This window comes from Centruroides sculpturatus, unplaced genomic scaffold, assembly GCF_000671375.1.
Source record: "Centruroides sculpturatus isolate CEXI.00-Female unplaced genomic scaffold, Cexi_2.0 scaffold1096, whole genome shotgun sequence".
Classification (NCBI taxonomy): domain Eukaryota; kingdom Metazoa; phylum Arthropoda; class Arachnida; order Scorpiones; family Buthidae; genus Centruroides; species Centruroides sculpturatus.
In genome coordinates, this window is record NW_019385525.1 from 29010 (window position 1) to 49769 (window position 20760).

Here is a 20760-nt window from a genome sequence, read left to right on the forward strand (position 1 = left end):
TATATATATAAATTATAATTTTTAATATAATATGCAATTACAGTTTTACTGTAAATTTAAGTAGTTCCATCCACTCAGCCACTGGTGGGCACTTTTTAGAATTAAGAAAGTATTGTTCAGAAATGAAAAAACCAGCATTGTTATTTGTGGAAAATTAAATACTTATGTAGTTTTCACAGTGTAACACTGTCCTGAATGCATGTGAGTGCATTCAGGACAGTGTTACACATGTCCTGAATGTTATTACTGCTACCTGTGTCAGTAATAATATAGTCTGTCTACTTCCCACTACATTATTGTTGCAATAATTAAATGAATATTATTTTTAAAATTCTTTTGCCACTAGATGATACTACATGTAAACTCAGCAAATTGAATGGACAAAAATTAATTGATATATAGAAATCAAATCAATATTTTGGGATGGTATGTGCAATGCTATCTAAGTTAGAAAGAAGTATGTAAATGAGACACTACTCTGTTTTATTGTAATTTTTTCTACAGCAAATATAGAGTATTGTTTGTGGTTCACATTTATGCATCTTTGGAGTCCAACATAAAACTATGATATATTAAATGATAAACATTCTTATTCGTTTTAATGATGAAATATTTCATTTATACTTTTAAATTCATTTCAAATTTTATTGATATATTGTTACCTTTCTGATGAAGATAATAGGTATTTTGATATTCTTTTAAAAACATACTTATAATTTCTGAAACCCACGCTTTCAGATATTGTGTTCAATTTCATATTCCTCCCTTCACAATCCCAGAATTAAATGACATAAAATTGATCCAACTAAGTGTATTGTGTCTCAGAGAGTAGGAGATACTCTTACTCATCTCATCTTTCCTCTCTGAGCAATGAAGCAATTACAATATTGAAGGAAGTCTACACGTATCCTGTAATGGTGAAATGTCTATGAAAAAAAAGTTACTTTAACAAAACAAGTTTATATTAGGAAGTATTCCAATAAACAGTTCTAATATAGATCTTTTAATGATTTTAAAGCTAAATTTAAAAATGCAGTCAAACCTTGGGTTTTGAATGTAATTCATTCTTAAAAGTTGTTCACAAACTGAAACAAATTTTCCCATAAGAAACAATATAAAATGGATTAATCTGTTCCCAACCCCAAAACAAAGCCTTCTTTTTTTATCCTTTTAGCTGTATTTCATGCATAAAAAGTTTACGATTGCAATATATTGTTATATTATCAATATACAGTCAACACACCTTAATACTGAGAACGCTCATTTATTCAGCTAAACAAACGTTTTCAACCCATTTCATGGGCCATCATCAGGTTAAAGACGTTCGAATCCAAGCCATTATCGAACACGTTCAAATTTAAATTATATTAGAACATATGTTGAAATTAAATTACGTAAATAAGCATAAAGAAATTAATAAAATAAATACGAAAAACAAAAATAATATAAAAAGGAATACAAAATACGGTAATTTCCTGCAATACAATATGTAAACATTTTTTATATACAGTAGAGCGTCGATTATCCGAAAGAATTGCANAAAATTCACTTCTTATAATCAGAGTTGCAGTTATAATCATCATCTTCAGATAAATAGTGCAAAACAACTTTAAAATGTCTATCAACCTCAACATGTGGCTGATGATGATATTTCTATATCATTATCATTATTAAATACTTATTTTAATAACTCTTAAAGCTAATAAAATAAAATTTCCACTAATTACATCTTATTTACATTTGCTGCTTAATGTTATTAATTGGTTATCATCATCAGTTTTGGCAAGTCTTACAATAAGTGGCTTCTACTGCAGTACTTAATCAAACTTTTTAAAACTAAAAAAATAAAAATTTAAGATTGTTCTTCAATGGGCAAAATTTTTTAAAATTTTTACACAAAAGGTTCTTGTATCAGCTAATCCATAATTTGAGTATAGCTCATGTGACAAATCTTACCTGGGAGCTGACAGTACTTGACTAGAATCTTTTGGTATATTTAAAAAAAAATGAACACTGGCAATCCAACATGTACTTCAAACACTGTTAGTCTCAACCCTTTGCATACTAATATAAACTTCCTTTCTATTGCACATCACAATAGCCTAATAAAGATTCATAAAACGTTGTAAATTACAGCAAAAGCTGTACCTAGCAGATTAATTACTATATTTGGATCAGCCTTTTTATATGTTTATAGCTTAAATGGACACTGCCTTCTGTGAACAATAGACAAAAAGTTTACACAATTTGACAGAACTAGTAAAAAATTACTAGTTCTGTCAAATTGTTCTGTCAAATTGTTGTAATATGTGTTCTGTCAACAAACACATATTACAACAACTTATATTTTCAATATATAAATGTGTTAAACAATATTACTGTTTATTTTTGAGTCAGTAGTCAAGTAGACTTAACTCATGTACCTGATAAACAGAAAAATTCCAGAATAATTTTTACTTATTCAAAAGTTAAATTGTCACTGGGTTGATATAACTCTTCACATTTACAGTCAAACCTTGATTTTTGAACAATTTGGTCAAGGAACAAAATTTTGAACGCTGTTTGCCCCAGTTGCCAAACAAGCTACTCGGCAAGAGTAGCTTGTTTGGAAACCAGACAACATATGGCCAACTTCATATACTTCCTGTGTTTTAATAAAAGTCAATGACAGGAATACCAATTCTGAAGTTAGTGGTGCCAAGCTCGCCTCATATCATTAGACATCACAACACAAACCATCAATGATGTTATTCAAATTAGATTTCAATGCTCATGCAGGTAAGATACTATTTCTGTTTTGTGGTATGTGCCATAGTTGAATTTAAATCAAATTAATTAATAAAACTGCATTAATTGACATTTGCTTAATATAAATGGCATCCAAGAATTCATGTTTAAATATGCTTAACTTAAATTAAATAACAAAAATTTATTATTATTATATTAATACTTATTAATATTATGTAGCCAGTTAATTAAAGCTAAAAATAATAATTAAAACTGGCCTTTACACCAAAAGTAAAAATCAAAGCAATTGAAACATAATATTCTGGAAAATATGGCTAAAGTATTTGTCAGTCTTCATTGACTGCCTGGATGAAATATAACTAAATCAGAGTTAAGTCTCTATTTATAGCACTTCTTTGTAAAGTGATTGTTTTGGTTTCAGGTTTCAGTTGGCAATGACAGAACATTTTGCTTTTAATATAAATGTAGATAATATAACATCTCCTATTCTCACTAAGAATCTTTAACAATATACAGTCAACACACCTTAATACTGAGAACGCACATTTATTCAGCTAAACAAACATTTTCAACCCATTTCATGGGCCATCATCAGGTTAAAGACGTTCGAATCCGAGCCATTATCGAACACGTTCAAATTTAAATTATATTAGAACATATGTTGAAATTAAATTACATAGACAAGCATAACGAAATTAATACAATAAATACAAAAAACAAAATAATATAAAAAGGAATACAAAATACGGTAACTTTTTGCAATACAATATGTAAACAATTTTTATATATTAACACAGGTTTTCATTGAGCCTGGTGGATGTATCATCCTACGAGTTTTTTCTGATTGTATTTCCATGCCGACGGTAAAATGGTTGCATCCTTATAGTTTAAACATTTATCCGTCAAGCTGGATCTGTAGATCTCACACTTCTCTGTTGTGGATGCAAGTGTATCAAGCAGAATCATTACAAAGGTACACTCGCCAAGAGTGTACCTTTGTAATGATTCTGCCTCCTCCCATTTAACTATTGATCCATCTATGTGCGCTATTTTTGATAATGCTGTTGCATCTTGGCTCTTTGCAACGTCATACTTATGCTCCTTCATCCTCATGCTAAGGTTTTTATTAGTGACTCCTATATATTCTTTATCTATTCCTAATTGGTCATTCTTGTACGGTATTGCATATACTCCTGCTTGTCCTTTTTCATTAATTTTTTCTTTGTCGTTTCTGAGCAACGTATATACTGTGGGGAGCTCTTTTGTATACTATATTGGTGTTTTTGTAGTTCGTGATTTCTTTCATAACTGGGAATAGACGTTTATTATATGTAAATTTTGTGATGTTGCTGCTTCCCTCTGGTTTTTTCTTTTTGCTCTTTCTAGGATCCTTGTATGTGGTAATTATTTGGAACAACAGATCTTGTTCCAAATCTTTGGGTTTGCAAAAATACATAAAAACAACAACGAAATTAAGCCCGTGGTAGAGAAATATAAAGGACCAACCTATAAACTGGAAAAACGTATGCATAAGTATTTGTCGGAGCAGATTGAAGACTACCAATTTGTCACAAAAAACATGTTTAACTTAGTGAATGATCTGCATGAGCTATTGTTGATGGACAACGAAGTTGGGTCGGTTATGGACTTCAAGAGCATGTATCCATCAATAAATCTTACTTCATGTTTTGATGCACTAGTAAACCTATTATGTGAGTTGCACCTGAATGCATCTGAACAACGAAAGGACCTCAAGATGATGGCGGATCTTGTATGCTTTCAATCATTTTTCAGTTTCGAAGGTAAAATTTTTAAACAGTTAAGGGGGGGTCCTGATGGGCAGCCCAATGTCTGGCCTGCTCTGTGAGTTAGTGGTGAGAAAAATGGAGTGTTCTGCATGTATCAACTATAATGAAGACATAATCCTATACAAAAGATACGTTGATGATGTGCTAATTGTATGGAAGAACGACACAAAGATACAACAATTCTTGAGCCAAATGAATTCCAACCAGCATGGTTTAAAACTGAACCTAAAACAGATTAGTAGCAAAGAACTACATTTCTTGGACATTAACATTGAATTTAGGAATGGATCAACGTATACAAAGGTGTATATTAAGCCTACTCATGATCCGATATATATACCAGCGACATCTAATGATCCAACTGTATAAAAACTCTCTGCCTTTAGGGCGCTAATCAGAAGAGCGTTTCTGTATTGCTCCAACGTGATAGACATGATAGAGGAAATGAATAGAATTAAAGAAGTGGTGAAAGGGTTGGGATTTGGAACAAGATCTGTAGAGCGTCTAATTACTGCGTACAACGATCCTAGAAAGAGCAAAAAGAAAAAACCAGAGGGAAGCAGCAACATCACAAAATTTACATATAATAAACGTCTATTCCCAGTTATGAAAGAAATCACGAACTACAAAAACACCAATATAGTATACAAAAGAGCTCCCCACAGTATATACGTTGCTCAGAAACGACAAAGAAAAAATTAATGAAAAAGGACAAGCAGGAGTATATGCAATACCGTACAAGAATGACCAATTAGGAATAGATAAAGAATATATAGGAGTCACTAATAAAAACCTTAGCATGAGGATGAAGGAGCATAAGTATGACGTTGCAAAGAGCCAAGATGCAACAGCATTATCAAAAATAGCGCACATAGATGGATCAATAGTTAAATGGGAGGAGGCAGAATCATTACAAAGGTACACTCTTGGCGAGTGTACCTTTGTAATGATTCTGCTTGATACACTTGCATCCACAACAGAGAAGTGTGAGATCTACAGATCCAGCTTGACGGATAAATGTTTAAACTATAAGGATGCAACCATTTTACCGTCGGCATGGAAATACAATCAGAAAAAACTCGTAGGATGATACATCCACCAGGCTCAATGAAAACCTGTGTTAATATATAAAAATTGTTTACATATTGTATTGCAAAAAGTTACCGTATTTTGTATTCCTTTTTATATTATTTTGTTTTTTGTATTTATTGTATTAATTTCGTTATGCTTGTCTATGTAATTTAATTTCAACATATGTTCTAATATAATTTAAATTTGAACGTGTTCGATAATGGCTCGGATTCGAACGTCTTTAACCTGATGATGGCCCATGAAATGGGTTGAAAATGTTTGTTTAGCTGAATAAATGTGCGTTCTCAGTATTAAGGTGTGTTGACTGTATATTGTTAAAGATTCTTAGTGAGAATAGGAGATGTTATATTATCTACATTTATATTAAAAGCAAAATGTTCTGTCATTGCCAACTGAAACCTGAAACCAAAACAATCACTTTACAAAGAAGTGCTATAAATAGAGACTTAACTCTGATTTAGTTATATTTCATCCAGGCAGTCAATGAAGACTGACAAATACTTTAGCCATATTTTCCAGAATATTATGTTTCAATTGCTTTGATTTTTACTTTTGGTGTAAAGGCCAGTTTTAATTATTATTTTTAGCTTTAGTTAACAGGCTACATAGTTACATATAAATATAGATGAATACCCAGTGCACCGATATTCCCCCAAGACAAGCTGGACATGCTGGCTTATCAAGTTTGCTGTCATACCAGATGCTGTGTTAATGGAATTTCACTGTAATAGATTTCTAAAGGACATTAAAAATGAGTAGTCCTCTAGCAAAACATATTAGATTAACTCTGTTGTAAAATTATATAAGTCAGAATGTACAGTACCTTATACATTACTTGTCCAGAACATCAATATGAGAGAACTTGGTGGGGGACTTAAATTCTTAGACTTTAATTCAGTTAACTTCATGGGTGCTTGCACCAACCAAGCCTACATGAGAGCAACCACCATTAAAGACCATAGTAGCAAAGTTTCATGGTGGAATCTGGAGTTACAAAAAATGAGACATAATGTGAGGAAAAGAAAAGGGCCTATTGGAAAACTTCAGATCCTACATGGAGGGAGGCCCTCCACAAGGAGTATAGTAGAGCACAGAAAGAGTTTAAAGAAATCATCAATAACAGCAGAACCAATTTATGGAAGGAGTTTTGCAAAACTAGTGTCAACCAAAATCCATGGAGTAAACCCTTTAAAGTGGTTTTAAATAAATATAAACATTTCCAGGTGCCAACCACAGTAAGAAAAGGGGACAGAAACTTTACAAAGACAATTACAGAGACTTACGATTATCTACTGTCTGAGCTCTTTCCTACAGACCAGACAGAAACAGACAATCACTATCACACGACCATGAGGAAGAAGTGACCACTAGCTCTGAAGACAGAATTGGACACTAACTTCAGTCCTAGTGAGATAGCTAAGCTTTGTCAGGAAATTAACTGGAGGAAGGCCCCAGGCCCAGATGGCATAACAGGCAACATGGCTAAGCACACATAAATGTGTGCTTAGCTATGTTGCCTGTTATGCTATCATCTGTGGTTATCTACAATAAGTATCTAGAACTGCAATATTTTCCCAAAACATGGAAACAGCGAGATAAAGCTCTCCATTACGTAAAAGACAACCCAAGACTACCCAATAAGACAATCATGCAGAGATAAAACTTATACCTAAAACACAGTCAGGGTACCCTTCAACATCAAAAGATTACTGTCCTATCTCACTGTTGCCAATACTTGGCAAAATCCTGGATGCTCTACTTTCGAAAAGGCTGGAATTTGTAATGGAGAAATAAGGTTTCCTACATAACAACTAACATGGTCTCCACAAACACAGGAGCACCATAACTGTTCTACAACAGATGCTGGGGATCATTGACAATGCAAAACCCAATAACAAACACATGCTGGCTGTGGCAATTGACTTTCAAGAGGCCTTTGACCGCGTGTGGTGGCCGACCATCCTCATGGCTCTGGAAAAAATTAAATGCCCCAGGAATATATACAGGCTTTATAGAATCTTCCTTCAGAAAGGAAAGCCAGCATTATGACTGGAACCAGTAGCATCATCAAAAACATAAACAAAGGGTGCCCACATGGGTCAAGGTCAGAGCTCATCTTATGGCTGGCATTGTACAGTACAATGATATTTTTAAACTGCAAGACACACCTCTGAGAAATACCATGATAAATATCTTTGGANCTGTACTTCAGATACACTAATATATTCTAATAATACTAATATATTATAAAAATAGCAGATTGTCATTGGCAACGGCAAAAGAGTGGAAACATCATTTGCACTGTTTGCAGAAAGTCCGTAACTGCTGAACGGATTTGCACTGTTTGCAGAAAGCCTCACGTAACTGCTGAACGGATAGTCCGTTGCTTGAGTCACATAATGGCTAAACAGAAAGTTCTTTGTTTGCAGCATCTGTTATACGAGGCACCACTGTATTTATTGTGACATTGTCACAATGCCAGGCTGCAATATTTAATAATCTTTTAATTTAAAATTATATGACTTCTGGATTACTGATTTGTTAATCTCAAGAACAGACAGGTGGATAACAGTGGAAATGCATAGGTCTGCAATTTGAAAATTTCTGCCCAGATATACAGATAATCTTTTATTAATTCAAAATTTGAGTTAATAATATCTGTACTGAGAAATTTGGCACCATACCTCAATTAACAGAGAGGATGCTTCCCACTAAATTACTTTTTTACACAAAACTTCATTCTCAGAGGTAAAAATATTAGTCTTAATAGGAATACATTTATATGTAAAAATATATTTCTTTTTTCCAAAAAGAAATTGTCAAGTTTATTAAATAAAAAGTCAATATTGCATACCAAATATAAAATCACATTTTATAAACAATGAACTTTTTTTTTTTGCTTTTTTCCCCCTCTCATGTAATTATTAACTTTATAGATTTATTGCATTTAACACTGATTGCTTAGAAATAACACTTTTCAGTGAAAATGATCCTGATTGAAAATGTTTTCACTTTCCTTTCTCAATGTAATTCAAGCACCTTTTTAAATCCTTGGTTGCTTTTTTAGTAATAACCTCTTTAATTTAGTCTTCATTTTCTTTGGCTTTGTTGCTAACAAGTTTTTCTAAATCTTTCACTTATTGGAAAAAAACCATCTTTTGTATTTAATTTCTTTCAACATTTTTGAAACCTATTGATTGATCAAGCCATCTAATTTCATTTCTGAAGAGTAATCTCTTGAAAGTTTTCTTCTTCTTCTAGTAGAACTTTTTTTCTTCATACCTTGCTTAATTGCAATATACCACATAGGACATTGCTTACACCTTACAAAGTGTAAGCAATAGTAAATTATGCCAATGACATGTGAAACTGTTTAAACAGGCATGCCTAAAGCATGGGAGTATGTGACAAGTTGCTGTTGTTAGCCAATCTGATGACCTTGAAATTGCAACTTATATTGAGACTCAGATTAACTTCATATAGAGCAGTGTTTTTCAACCTTTTTTTATCTCATGACACACTTGTACCTATCTATAATTAAATTTCCATGGAAAAATCACATGATTTAAAGTTGTGTTTGTAAACATTCTATTGCCATATTACTTGCCACTTAACCTAATTTTTTTGTCTATATTTATTGTGAATTAAATAAAACAGTATTATTGTTTCTTAAAATAGCAGCAGGTTACAACAATAGTTGTAAATGAAAATTATTAATTTAAATATCAAAAAAGCAATTAACATTGTCTTAATTTGCATTTAAAAGTGGCATGATAATTGTCTTTAGAAACCTCTCCAATGTCTTGCTGTTTCTAAGTTAAAATAATTTGAACTAAATATGGACAATTATAGATACATTTTTTGATTTTAAAAAAGTTTCATTTAAAATGAAATAACCTGTTGTTATGCACATATAATTTTGCTTATGAGTATATATTTACATTATGTATATGTTTATACAAGTTTTTCATTGTTATAATAATAATCAATTTAAAGAAATTTTAATTTTGATATGGGCTTCTTTCCAAAATAGTTTATTTAATAACCTTCAAAAATTTTTGCGGCACACCTAGGATCCTCTTGACACGCTGGCTGAAAAATCACTGATATAGAGGCATGCCTTGAATTATTAATAATAGTGGTTGTATAGTCCAATTTAATCCAGCAATCATTTGGCTTTAATATATAAACATCTGTAAGTCTAATAGTTACATGTATATTCATAATTGTTATAAAATTCTATTCCCATTCCATGCACTCTACCACTATACTACAGATCTTATAAAATGTTAGTAGTTGTTACAAATTGTGCAGTGTTGTAGTTTAATATCAGTGCAGCAGCTAAGGCATATTTAGTATTGACATATTGCCAAATGCTGTGAAATTTACAGTATTAGTGTTGATATACTGTAATTCTGAATTCTATTGTTAAACTCATGGTTTAATAAAATATTTTACTGTTATTTGTTAGATTTTTAGACAAAAATTGCATCACTGATAAAATATGTACTTATTTAAAAAAATCATATTCAAGGCATTGTTGGACTAGTTCAATGTCGTGTTATAGAGGTGTTCTCATTTTTTTTAGTTAATTTATTACTTAGTCATAGAAATCTGATCAATACATTAAAATATCTAAATTATTTATCAACTATGACAGGTAAAATATCAGTAACCAGTATGAGAAGTTGGGATAAATAACCTATTCATCTTTGCATTAACATTACAGGTCATGCTCTTCTCCTTTAATCTCAGTTTTTGTTCAAGCTATTTGAGAAAGAAATAGATATCGATTGTTGTTCTGATATATATTGGCAATGTAATAAATTAAAACTGATTTATTGTTAGAAAACTACCATGGTACAAGAAATAGGGTAATAATAGAGAGGTTGCAGCCAACGTTTTCAACGCAAAAACGTGTATGTTGGACATTCAGCGCCACCTTCCTGTAAGCCTAAAAGTTTGACAACGGCATTTGGAACGTTAGTGGAATCATGCTCAACATCCCAAACGCCATTGTCAAACTTCTAGGCTCACAGGAAGGCAGTGTTGAACGTCCAACATACACATTTTTGTGTTGAAAACGTCGGCCGCAACCTCTCTAATAAAATCCATCAGTTTCAAATAACAAATCAATGTCAAATGCTAACATTTATTTAAAAACAAAACATTTTCTCTATTCGTACGTTGCCACAGTATGTATGTATGTACTGTAAAGTCATTGTTTAACCTAAATGTGTATATAATTGCATTTTTGTTCACTAAAGAATGAAAAGATGGCTTCAATATCTCCTGCTAAAATTGATAGCATAGAAATTTGTTCTGCAGAAGAATCACTGCACGACAATATTCAAAATTATGTTTAAACAATGCTTTTATGTATTGTGAAAGTATCCCTCAAAATCAAGGCCTAATTGCAGCCAAGGGTTCTTTGTCAATTTCAGAGGTGCAATGATGGTAGGAGAAAACATTAAATACTCAAAAGATGCAGTATGCATAATTCTCCTCCAAATTAGCTGATGACAGAGAAATATTTTTAAGCATTAATCAAGTTTACATACAGTAGTGGCCAAAAGTAGAGCTACCCTTGACATATGTTTTAAAAATGCAACCACTATTTTGTTTACCACCTACTTCATAATTAATATTGTGATAGTTGAAAAGAGCACAAAAGAGTCAAAATACTCAATTGAATCAAACGGATTTTATTTTAAATCTGATTTACAAACAAAAAAAATGAAGTTTTTATATTTTACACGGTGACAAAAGTAGAACTACCAAAGGAAGTATGCAGATTTGTCCAGTATTTTTAGGACAAAATATTAGCATTTTGTGGCATAACCAGAGCTGATCACTGCATCACACCTACATTCCATTGAATCAACTAAGTTGTCTGGAGGAATACAATTATCAAATGATATCAAACAAAGAATGGTAGATATGTGTTTGAAGGAAAAAAAAGACCTTTACAGAAATTGGTAAAATCTTTGATGTGCATAAAACTATTGTTGTGAAAGTGATGAAGTGTTTTCAAATATATGGGACCATTGTTTCTGCCAAAGCCAGGTAGACCATAAAAAACATCATCAGTTAGATCATTTGATCAAGTGTAAGAGTGCATCCAACCCTTATTTGACTACACATATTAAACGTAAAGTGGGTAACCCAGATATAAGCTTAAGGATTGTACAAAGACGTTTGACTAGTTTTGGATTACATGGGAGATCACCAGCAAAGAAACCACTTGTCTCTGCAAAAAACAAAAAGTTGAGATTAGAGTTTGCACATAAACTCATCACTTGGACCGAACAAAAATGGCCCAAGGTGTTATGGAGTGATGAATCTGAATTCAATGTTTTCTCTAGTGATAGTATACAATATATCAGATGATCAGTGAACATGAGATATGACCCAAAATACATAGTTTCTATAATAAAGCATGGTGGTAGCTGCATAATAATATGAGGATGTTTCTTTGCAAAGGGAATTGGTCCAATTAATGGAATAATGGATCAAATCAATTATCAGGACATATGCAGAATCAAATGCTTCCTCATGCACATCGTTCAATGCCAAGGAAATGGATCTTCAACAGGACAACAACCCAAAACACAGCAAATTTGGTAAAGCAATGGTTTTAATAGAAAAGGATGAATCTTCTGACATGGCCAGTGCAATTGCCAGACCTACACCCCAAAGAGAATCTTTGGGATAAAGTTGAGTGCCATATATGCCAGTATATGTATTCGAATCCGGATGAACTGTGGTCTACTATTCAAAAAGCATGGTATGGGACTCCCACATCACTGCTTGACAACTTACTTAATTCAATGGGACATAGATGTGATGCAGTGATCAGAAGCTCTGGTTACATCACAAAATACTAATATTTGTCCTAAAAATACTGGACAAATCTGCATACTTCCTTTGGTAGTTCTACTTTTGATACAGTGTAAAATATAAAAACTGTTTTAGTTAATTGAGTATTTTGACTCTTTTTTTTTGTGCTCTTTTCAACTATCACAATATTAATTATATAGTACGTGGTGAACAAAATAGAGGTTACATTTTTAAAACATATGTCAAGGGTAGCTCTACTTTTTGCCATTACTGTATGTCTCTGAAAAAACAATCGTCATCTTATTGTAAAAATGCATTTATTCAATGTGCACACTGCAGAAATGTTTGTTTCACACGCTTCTATAATAAATATCCACAAAATTGTGCTCTGAAAGAGCAAACAGATTGAATAATGTTAATAAAATTATATTTTTTATTAACAAAATCGGTCTTAAACAACATTATCATTATTCATATATGACTGTATTCTCAAATAATAATTTATTTGAGGGATTATTTGGGATTCATGTGTAATATTATCTTTTCAAATAATAATTTATTTGAGAAGATAATACTACACATGAATCCCATATGTACTGTACTGTACTGTACATGAATATTTTTAAATAAATATAATAAAACTACAGCGGTGCCTCGTATAACATACGCCTCGAATAATGGACGTTGCGAACAATGGACTTTCTATTTGGCCTTTACGTGACTCGAACAACAGACTTTCCGTTTGGCAGTTACGTTAGGCGAATAACGGACTTTCTGTGAACAGTGCAAATGATGTTTCCACTCTTTTGCCGTTGCCAATGACAATCTGCTATTTTTATAATATATTAGTATTATTAGAATATATTAGTGTATCTGAAGTACAGAGCTCCCGTTGGGATTCCGCTTGNATTTTTGTTATTTAATTTAAGTTAAGCATATTTAAACATGAATTCTTGGATGCCATTTATATTAAGCAAATGTCAATTAATGCAGTTTTATTAATTAATTTGATTTAAATTCAACTATGGCACATACCACAAAACAGAAATAGTATCTTACCTGCATGAGCATTGAAATCTAATTTGAATAACATCATTGATGGTTTGTGTTGTGATGTCTAATGATATGAGGCGAGCTTGGCACCACTAACTTCAGAATTGGTATTCCTGTCATTGACTTTTATTAAAACACAGGAAGTATATGAAGTTGGCCATATGTTGTCTGGTTTCCAAACAAGCTACTCTTGCCGAGTAGCTTGTTTGGCAACTGGGGCAAACAGCGTTCAAAATTTTGTTCCTTGACCAAATTGTTCAAAAATCAAGGTTTGACTGTAAATGTGAAGAGTTATATCAACCCAGTGACAATTTGACTTTTGAATAAGTAAAAATTATTCTGGAATTTTTCTGTTTATCAGGTACATGAGTTAAGTCTACTTGACTACTGACTCAAAAATAAACAGTAATATTGTTTAACACATTTATATATTGAAAATATAAGTTGTTGTAATATGTGTTTGTTGACAGAACACATATTACAACAATTTGACAGAACAATTTGACAGAACTAGTAATTTTTTACTAGTTCTGTCAAATTGTGTAAACTTTTTGTCTATTGTTCACAGAAGGCAGTGTCCATTTAAGCTATAAACATATAAAAAGGCTGATCCAAATATAGTAATTAATCTGCTAGGTACAGCTTTTGCTGTAATTTACAACGTTTTATGAATCTTTATTAGGCTATTGTGATGTGCAATAGAAAGGAAGTTTATATTAGTATGCAAAGGGTTGAGACTAACAGTGTTTGAAGTACATGTTGGATTGCCAGTGTTCATTTTTTTTTAAATATACCAAAAGATTCTAGTCAAGTACTGTCAGCTCCCAGGTAAGATTTGTCACATGAGCTATACTCAAATTATGGATTAGCTGATACAAGAACCTTTTGTGTAAAAATTTTAAAAAATTTTGCCCATTGAAGAACAATCTTAAATTTTTATTTTTTTAGTTTTAAAAAGTTTGATTAAGTACTGCAGTAGAAGCCACTTATTGTAAGACTTGCCAAAACTGATGATGATAACCAATTAATAACATTAAGCAGCAAATGTAAATAAGATGTAATTAGTGGAAATTTTATTTTATTAGCTTTAAGAGTTATTAAAATAAGTATTTAATAATGATAATGATATAGAAATATCATCATCAGCCACATGTTGAGGTTGATAGACATTTTAAAGTTGTTTTGCACTATTTATCTGAAGATGATGATTATAACTGCAACTCTGATTATAAGAAGTGAATTTTTATAAATGTATTTTAACTTGTTTTCAGACATGCTAATTCTAATAATAGTAAATCATTATTCTAATTAAGCAGATTCTACTTTTAATTAAAATATATTAAAAACAATAAGTATAAGAAAATAACAAGCACAATTTCAGAGCTTAATACATTGAATCTTAATGTGTTGAGTCTTATAATTTGTGCAAAATAAAACTACGGCCAATAGTATCATCATAATAACAAAGTTATGTTTTAATGATATTAGTTGGTCATACATTTAAATTATGTACAGTACAGTAAAAGCTCAATATAATGGACCACCATGGGACTGAAGAAATTGGTCCATTATAATGAAAGTCCATTTTATTGCGCTTACTCATTGATATAATGGATAAGTCTGTAATAAAGTATATTACTATACAGTAGAATCATGTTAGAATGGATCTCAATTACACTGGTTTTCAACTTCAGGGTGAGCCCTGAAGTTGAAAACCAGTGTAATCGAGTGCTACCTGCATCAAAAATTAACAGTAATTTTTTTCATGTATGCAAAATGTTTACTACATGAAGAGTAAAAAAGGCTGCTAATCCTGTACTTAATTTAAAATTTTACCTGTGATGCAGCCTAAATTTGTATAACAGGGATAGTATAAGACTTCATGTTTTACCTTTCTGTAGAACTATTGTATTTAAGAAAAGCCTGTTATAGTTTTTCTCTCGCTTTCCAAATTCTGAAATTATCTGCTTACTCAGAGACATTTCTTTACCAACTTCAGATTGAGATATTCCATCTTTAATCTAACAAATTATATTTATTTTTTGTGTTAAAAGAAAACAAAAAGCTTTAGATGTATGATCCATTGCTTTGCTTTATATTACAAATTTTAGGCTTGTCACTAAAGGAAATGAAAACAACTTAATGTAATGTGAAAATCTACACTGAAAAAATTATTAAAAATGAATTTGTAATTATTTTTGTATTTCTTTATGCAAATGAAGTAAGTTAAATGAAAACTATAACAAAATAAATCAGCCACTAAAAAGTATGTAATAACAGAACAGTGGTCCATGAGACCTGAAAAATAGTCCGTTATAGAAAGTGAGTTATTTTCTCATACTTTTGGTCAGATTGATGTCAACTGTCTGTAATAACACAAAGTCCATTATATTGTGTGGTTAATAATATCAAGCTTTTACTGTATTTGCATTTTTGTTATTTATGCTTATTCTATGGATTATTACTGAAAAGTTTCCTTTTTAAAAATTTGATGTAAAGAAATATTTAATTATTTTGTTATGTAAGTTATTAATAAGATTTATAATATTTAATGATGCTAATTCTCTAATTTCTGATGATATACATGTACTTTCTTAACATTTATTATCTCTGGAATAAAATGATCTGATATCCAGAATTAAACTATAAAATTCATTTGTGAGTCTGATGTATTGTCAAGATCTCAAAGTTCTGTACATTTGATTAAAAGTTCCTCATTTGTAGATTCATTTGTGTAAGAGAAAATCTTTGATTATTTAAATTATATGTAAGAATTTTCAAAAAATCTTAAAATAAAAATTATAGTACAACTTGGAAAATATATATAGAAGTTTCTTTTATCTAAAAACATAATCACAATAATTATAATGCTATTAAGAAGTTACCTAATTCTTAGCCGATTGAAATTAATAATAATATCAATTTTAAAAGCTACATGTATTGAGTAAACTAATAATTTTTAAATTTTCATTTAGAAAAAATATATTCCCAAAGCTAGAAGTCGTAATAATTGCCTACAGGAACATATCTTAAAAGCTCGTAAAAAGTTAATGGGAATGGAAAATTATTCGGAAAATAAAAGTGATATGAAAACATTTGAAGTGCCTGGATTTTTTGTTATAAATAGCCCATTGAAGTCACCAGCTTCTTTTAAATGTTATGGTAAGTTGCATAATAATGTAAAATACATACATATATTAATGATGATTATTATTTACAATACATCAAACTTTTTTGACAGAGAAAGTGAAAACTCCAATCTCTACTTCAGTACAAAATCAAAACAAAACTCCAAAAAGTTCATTTATTCTTACAAGTGTGACTCAATCTGCCAAAAAATTATCCAAATCAAAACAAAAAATTAATTTTGATATACAATGATATTCAGCAGCTACAGTATTCATCATTTTTGTATAATATATTTGCCATATCAGTATTTTAGATTTGTATTTTTATATAAGGATACTATATTAATAATTGTAACAATTTATTACTGGTAATTTTTAATAAAATACTCAATTTTTTAATTGTAAGATGCATTAGCAATTTAAAATTGAAAGTGCACAAAATTACTTTATTAACCTGTAACAACATTAAAATTTAACCATAAAATTGCCTATAACTTATATCCAGAATATACAGTACTAGCTTTTGCCCGCGGCTTCGCTCGCGTTAAGAAGTATTATTATTAATTAGGTATAGTTTTTGCGGCTTTACTTTTGTTTAGCGTGTATAAAAAATTAGGGCCTACAAAACTTCTTTGTACAACTATGTACAAAGGGTACAATATAATCCCCGCAAAAACTATACCTAATTAACCCCCGTCAAATATAATCCGCTAGAAATATTTAGGCATAGTATGTATAGTACTATAGATACGGCGGCCACTCATCATCGGGTATATGTAACTCAGTGAAAACACGACGATAGCGCATTTTAAAATACTACTAACGCCATCTATTGTCAACATTTAGAACTAAAAATTATTTTGTTCGTCTTAATTTATTCGTTCCATTAGGTACTGATAGGTTCAAACTAATACATTTACATCCNGACCCCTGTATCTGTATGAATGTGTGAAGAAAGTGATCCTCTACCTCCTCCTCACAACATCTGACTACCCGGCATAATTGGTGACTGCTCCATTTTCATTTTTTTTATGGTACAGTACGGTTATTTTGTGCTGTGGAACAAATTATATGTTTTAATATGTATTTTTATGGGAAAATGCATTTCGTATAACGGACTTTTCACTTAACGGACGTTCACCTGGAATGGATTAAGTACGTTATATGAGGCACCACTGTATAATTTTTACTTTAAAATAAATTTAAAAATACCAAGAATAAAAAAAATTACTTTAATATGAACAGGATTTGAAACATCAACCTCATAATTATGAAACTGGTGTACCCCATTGAGCCATCAGCCACCTTTAGAATAGTTATTCTAAAAGTAATAAGTGATTTTCTTTTAATTTTGAGTTTTGTATCCTAATGCTTGATACAAGTTAGTTGTTGGATATGCACTATATCCTCACCGATTTTCATAAAAATTGGCTCCAATGTCATACTGTGCGACAAACAGTGCAATGTCATACCTTAATCGACAAACAATATTCTGAAAAGCATTGACATTGGCCATGATATACAAAAGAACTGGAATCTCTTTTCACTCTCAAATTTTTTCATTTCAAAGAAAGATTTTCTTTCTCATATGAAAGGTTTTGACATTATAGCTTTGTCTGAATTACTGTGCATCTTTCCAATGAAAAGTAGACTGCTTTAGGCACTGCATTCATTAGTAAAAAATGAAGAATGGTCAACAAAATCTGTATGCCAGATTGTACTTGATGTATGTATCAAAAATATCAGAATCCTGGCTGGTTTCTGAAGAGTAGCATGTTGATTCTATAAACAATGTTCCGATACAAACGATATAAGTTGAATCTCTAGTAGAGATTCAACAGGAACAAAGTAATTTGATAAACATCTTCCCAGAAATGCTTACATCTTTGTTACAGCAGACCTTAAACCAGTTGTAAAAATTTGTTCCTGTTGTTTCTTTAAATCATACACAGTCAATAATCCAACATCAGAATATCCACATTAACTACTGAAAATCCTTTTACTAATTTCAGTAACTCTATCTTTGCAAGCATAGATAATGTTTTATGTATATGCTATTAGCACTAATATCATCATCTGCACCTTTTGGTCTTTCAGATGACATCCTGAGGAGCTAAGGTAGAGCTAAATGTACAAAATTTACAAGACTCACAGATGCTCAGTTTATGGCTCCAGTATAAACATAAGTCTGGCCCTAACAGTGCTGTCCTGATGGTAGATTCAAATGTGCCAGACTGAAGAGGTTTGACTTGTAGTAAAGAATCTCCTGATGTAAGCTGTGATGACGACTCATACATTGATAACAGAAAGTAAAGGAGACTGTGCTACTATGCTGTAAGATTGATAATTAGTGGGTTAGTGTTAAATATAAGGAACAAGTAGGTACAACAAACTGGTAAAAATGTTTTGATGTCTGTACTGTGAGAGTTAAAGAAGATTTATCAAAAACAAAAGATATTTTGCCCAGGCATAGCAAGTTTCATTATAGAATTTATTAATAGATTAAGAACCACTTCTTCCTTTATGGACAGATTCAATGAAAACATGGAGAAGGTTCCAATAACAAAATAGGCTCTACAATCAGCACAAACAGAATTTACACTAATAATTATGATGAAGCCTTGTTAGATCTGGAATTTTTGAGGATGTTGATGCTCCTATATGATCTCTAAGTTCAAAAGTTAAGAAGGTAGAATTTAATGAAAGAAGGGACAAAATGCTTAAAGGAACCTGTAGACAAAAAAAAAGATTAAATTAACAAAGATGGTAGTGGCAAATACAATTTTGAAAAGAACCATAAACTGTCTTCATTATCTATAATGTCTGTCTTTCTCTTTGGTGGGCCTCTATCAGTTAACTGATCAAATAAATTGTATAATAAAAAGCAATATGTGAGTAATGTAAAAACATAAATTTTCACAAGTAAATTTTTTTTACATTTTCATAATACAGTAGGATCTCTATTATCCGGATTGTTCAAAATAAACAAAAATTTTATGAATTTGCTGATTTGCACTTGGCGAATTACGATACTGTTTATGTATGTGATGGAATGCATAACTTTTTTTGTTTCAACAACGTCTCACCTGGCACAGTGGCCATAAACTCTTAAATATATTTTGCGTCGTAATAAAAATATAACTTGACATATGTATTTATAAATAATTTTATTTTAAAATTACATCATTTCTATGACCAAGGGCGGCGTAAGGCATGGGCAATGTGGGCCACCGCCTATGCCTCGCGTTTCGAAGGTTTATGCATTACTTAAAAGCTGCGAACACGACAAAAAAATTTTACTCGTCATAAAATGATAAATAGTTTGTCAAATTTTTATTCGTAAAAATGCAGTTTCAACTGCTTTTTATTTCATAAAATCCGTCTTCTGCGCCACCAGAGGGCCTTTTAAACAATAGGTAGTCTGTTAGCGCTGGTCAGTAGTAGTACAAATTCAATACGAATGTTTGTTTCTTGAAAATTTGATCACGATTTAATAAATACAGTACAGTAGAACCCCTCTAATCCGTCACCTTTGGGACTGGGGATATGGTCGGAACGCAAAAAAGGTCGGATTATCAGAAAAAATTAAAATAAACAATCTTCCCTTTGTCCAGTCTTTATAGCACTGTTAATTTTTCATTAAATGAAAAAGTAAAGTGTTTACGTTTCACTCCTGACATGTTGAAAACACACAAAACTGTACACGTACTGTACACACAATGTAAAACATATACTATAACGAACACAAGAACGCCACAGACGGTGAGTCACTGATGAGTCGGGACAAGTTTCTCGACTCCGACCACGGTCGGATTAACCGGAGTGACGGACTAGCCGAGGGCAGACTAGAGGGGTTCTACTGTATTTATTTTTAATATTACCAATATGTAATCGAAAAGAAAATGTGTATTATCATTAAAAGACAAATTAAAGTATTTGATTCGATTATCCGGATTAATTGGGGATGAAGACAGTCCTTATCTGGACTACCTTCATCCCCAATTAATCCAGTTAATCGAGGTTCTACTGTAATATGCAAATTTCAGTCCTATTCTACTTTTCTTATACTTAAATGATATGAAAATAGAAAC

At 31.4% G+C, this 20760-nt stretch overlaps 1 protein-coding gene across 1 annotated transcript in view; it reads left to right on the forward strand.

Moving 5' to 3' along the window:
• LOC111639816 (disks large-associated protein 5-like) overlaps positions 1 to 16989 on the forward strand; it is a 24071-nt gene extending 7082 nt beyond the window's left edge. Inside the window, exons 5-6 of the mRNA XM_023385769.1 lie at positions 16517 to 16703; positions 16783 to 16989. Of these exons, the coding sequence (XP_023241537.1) occupies positions 16517 to 16703; positions 16783 to 16922 (327 nt within the window). The 3' untranslated portion in view covers positions 16923 to 16989. The remainder of the gene's footprint in view (positions 1 to 16516; positions 16704 to 16782) is intronic.
• The last annotated feature ends 3771 nt before the right edge of the window (positions 16990 to 20760 follow it).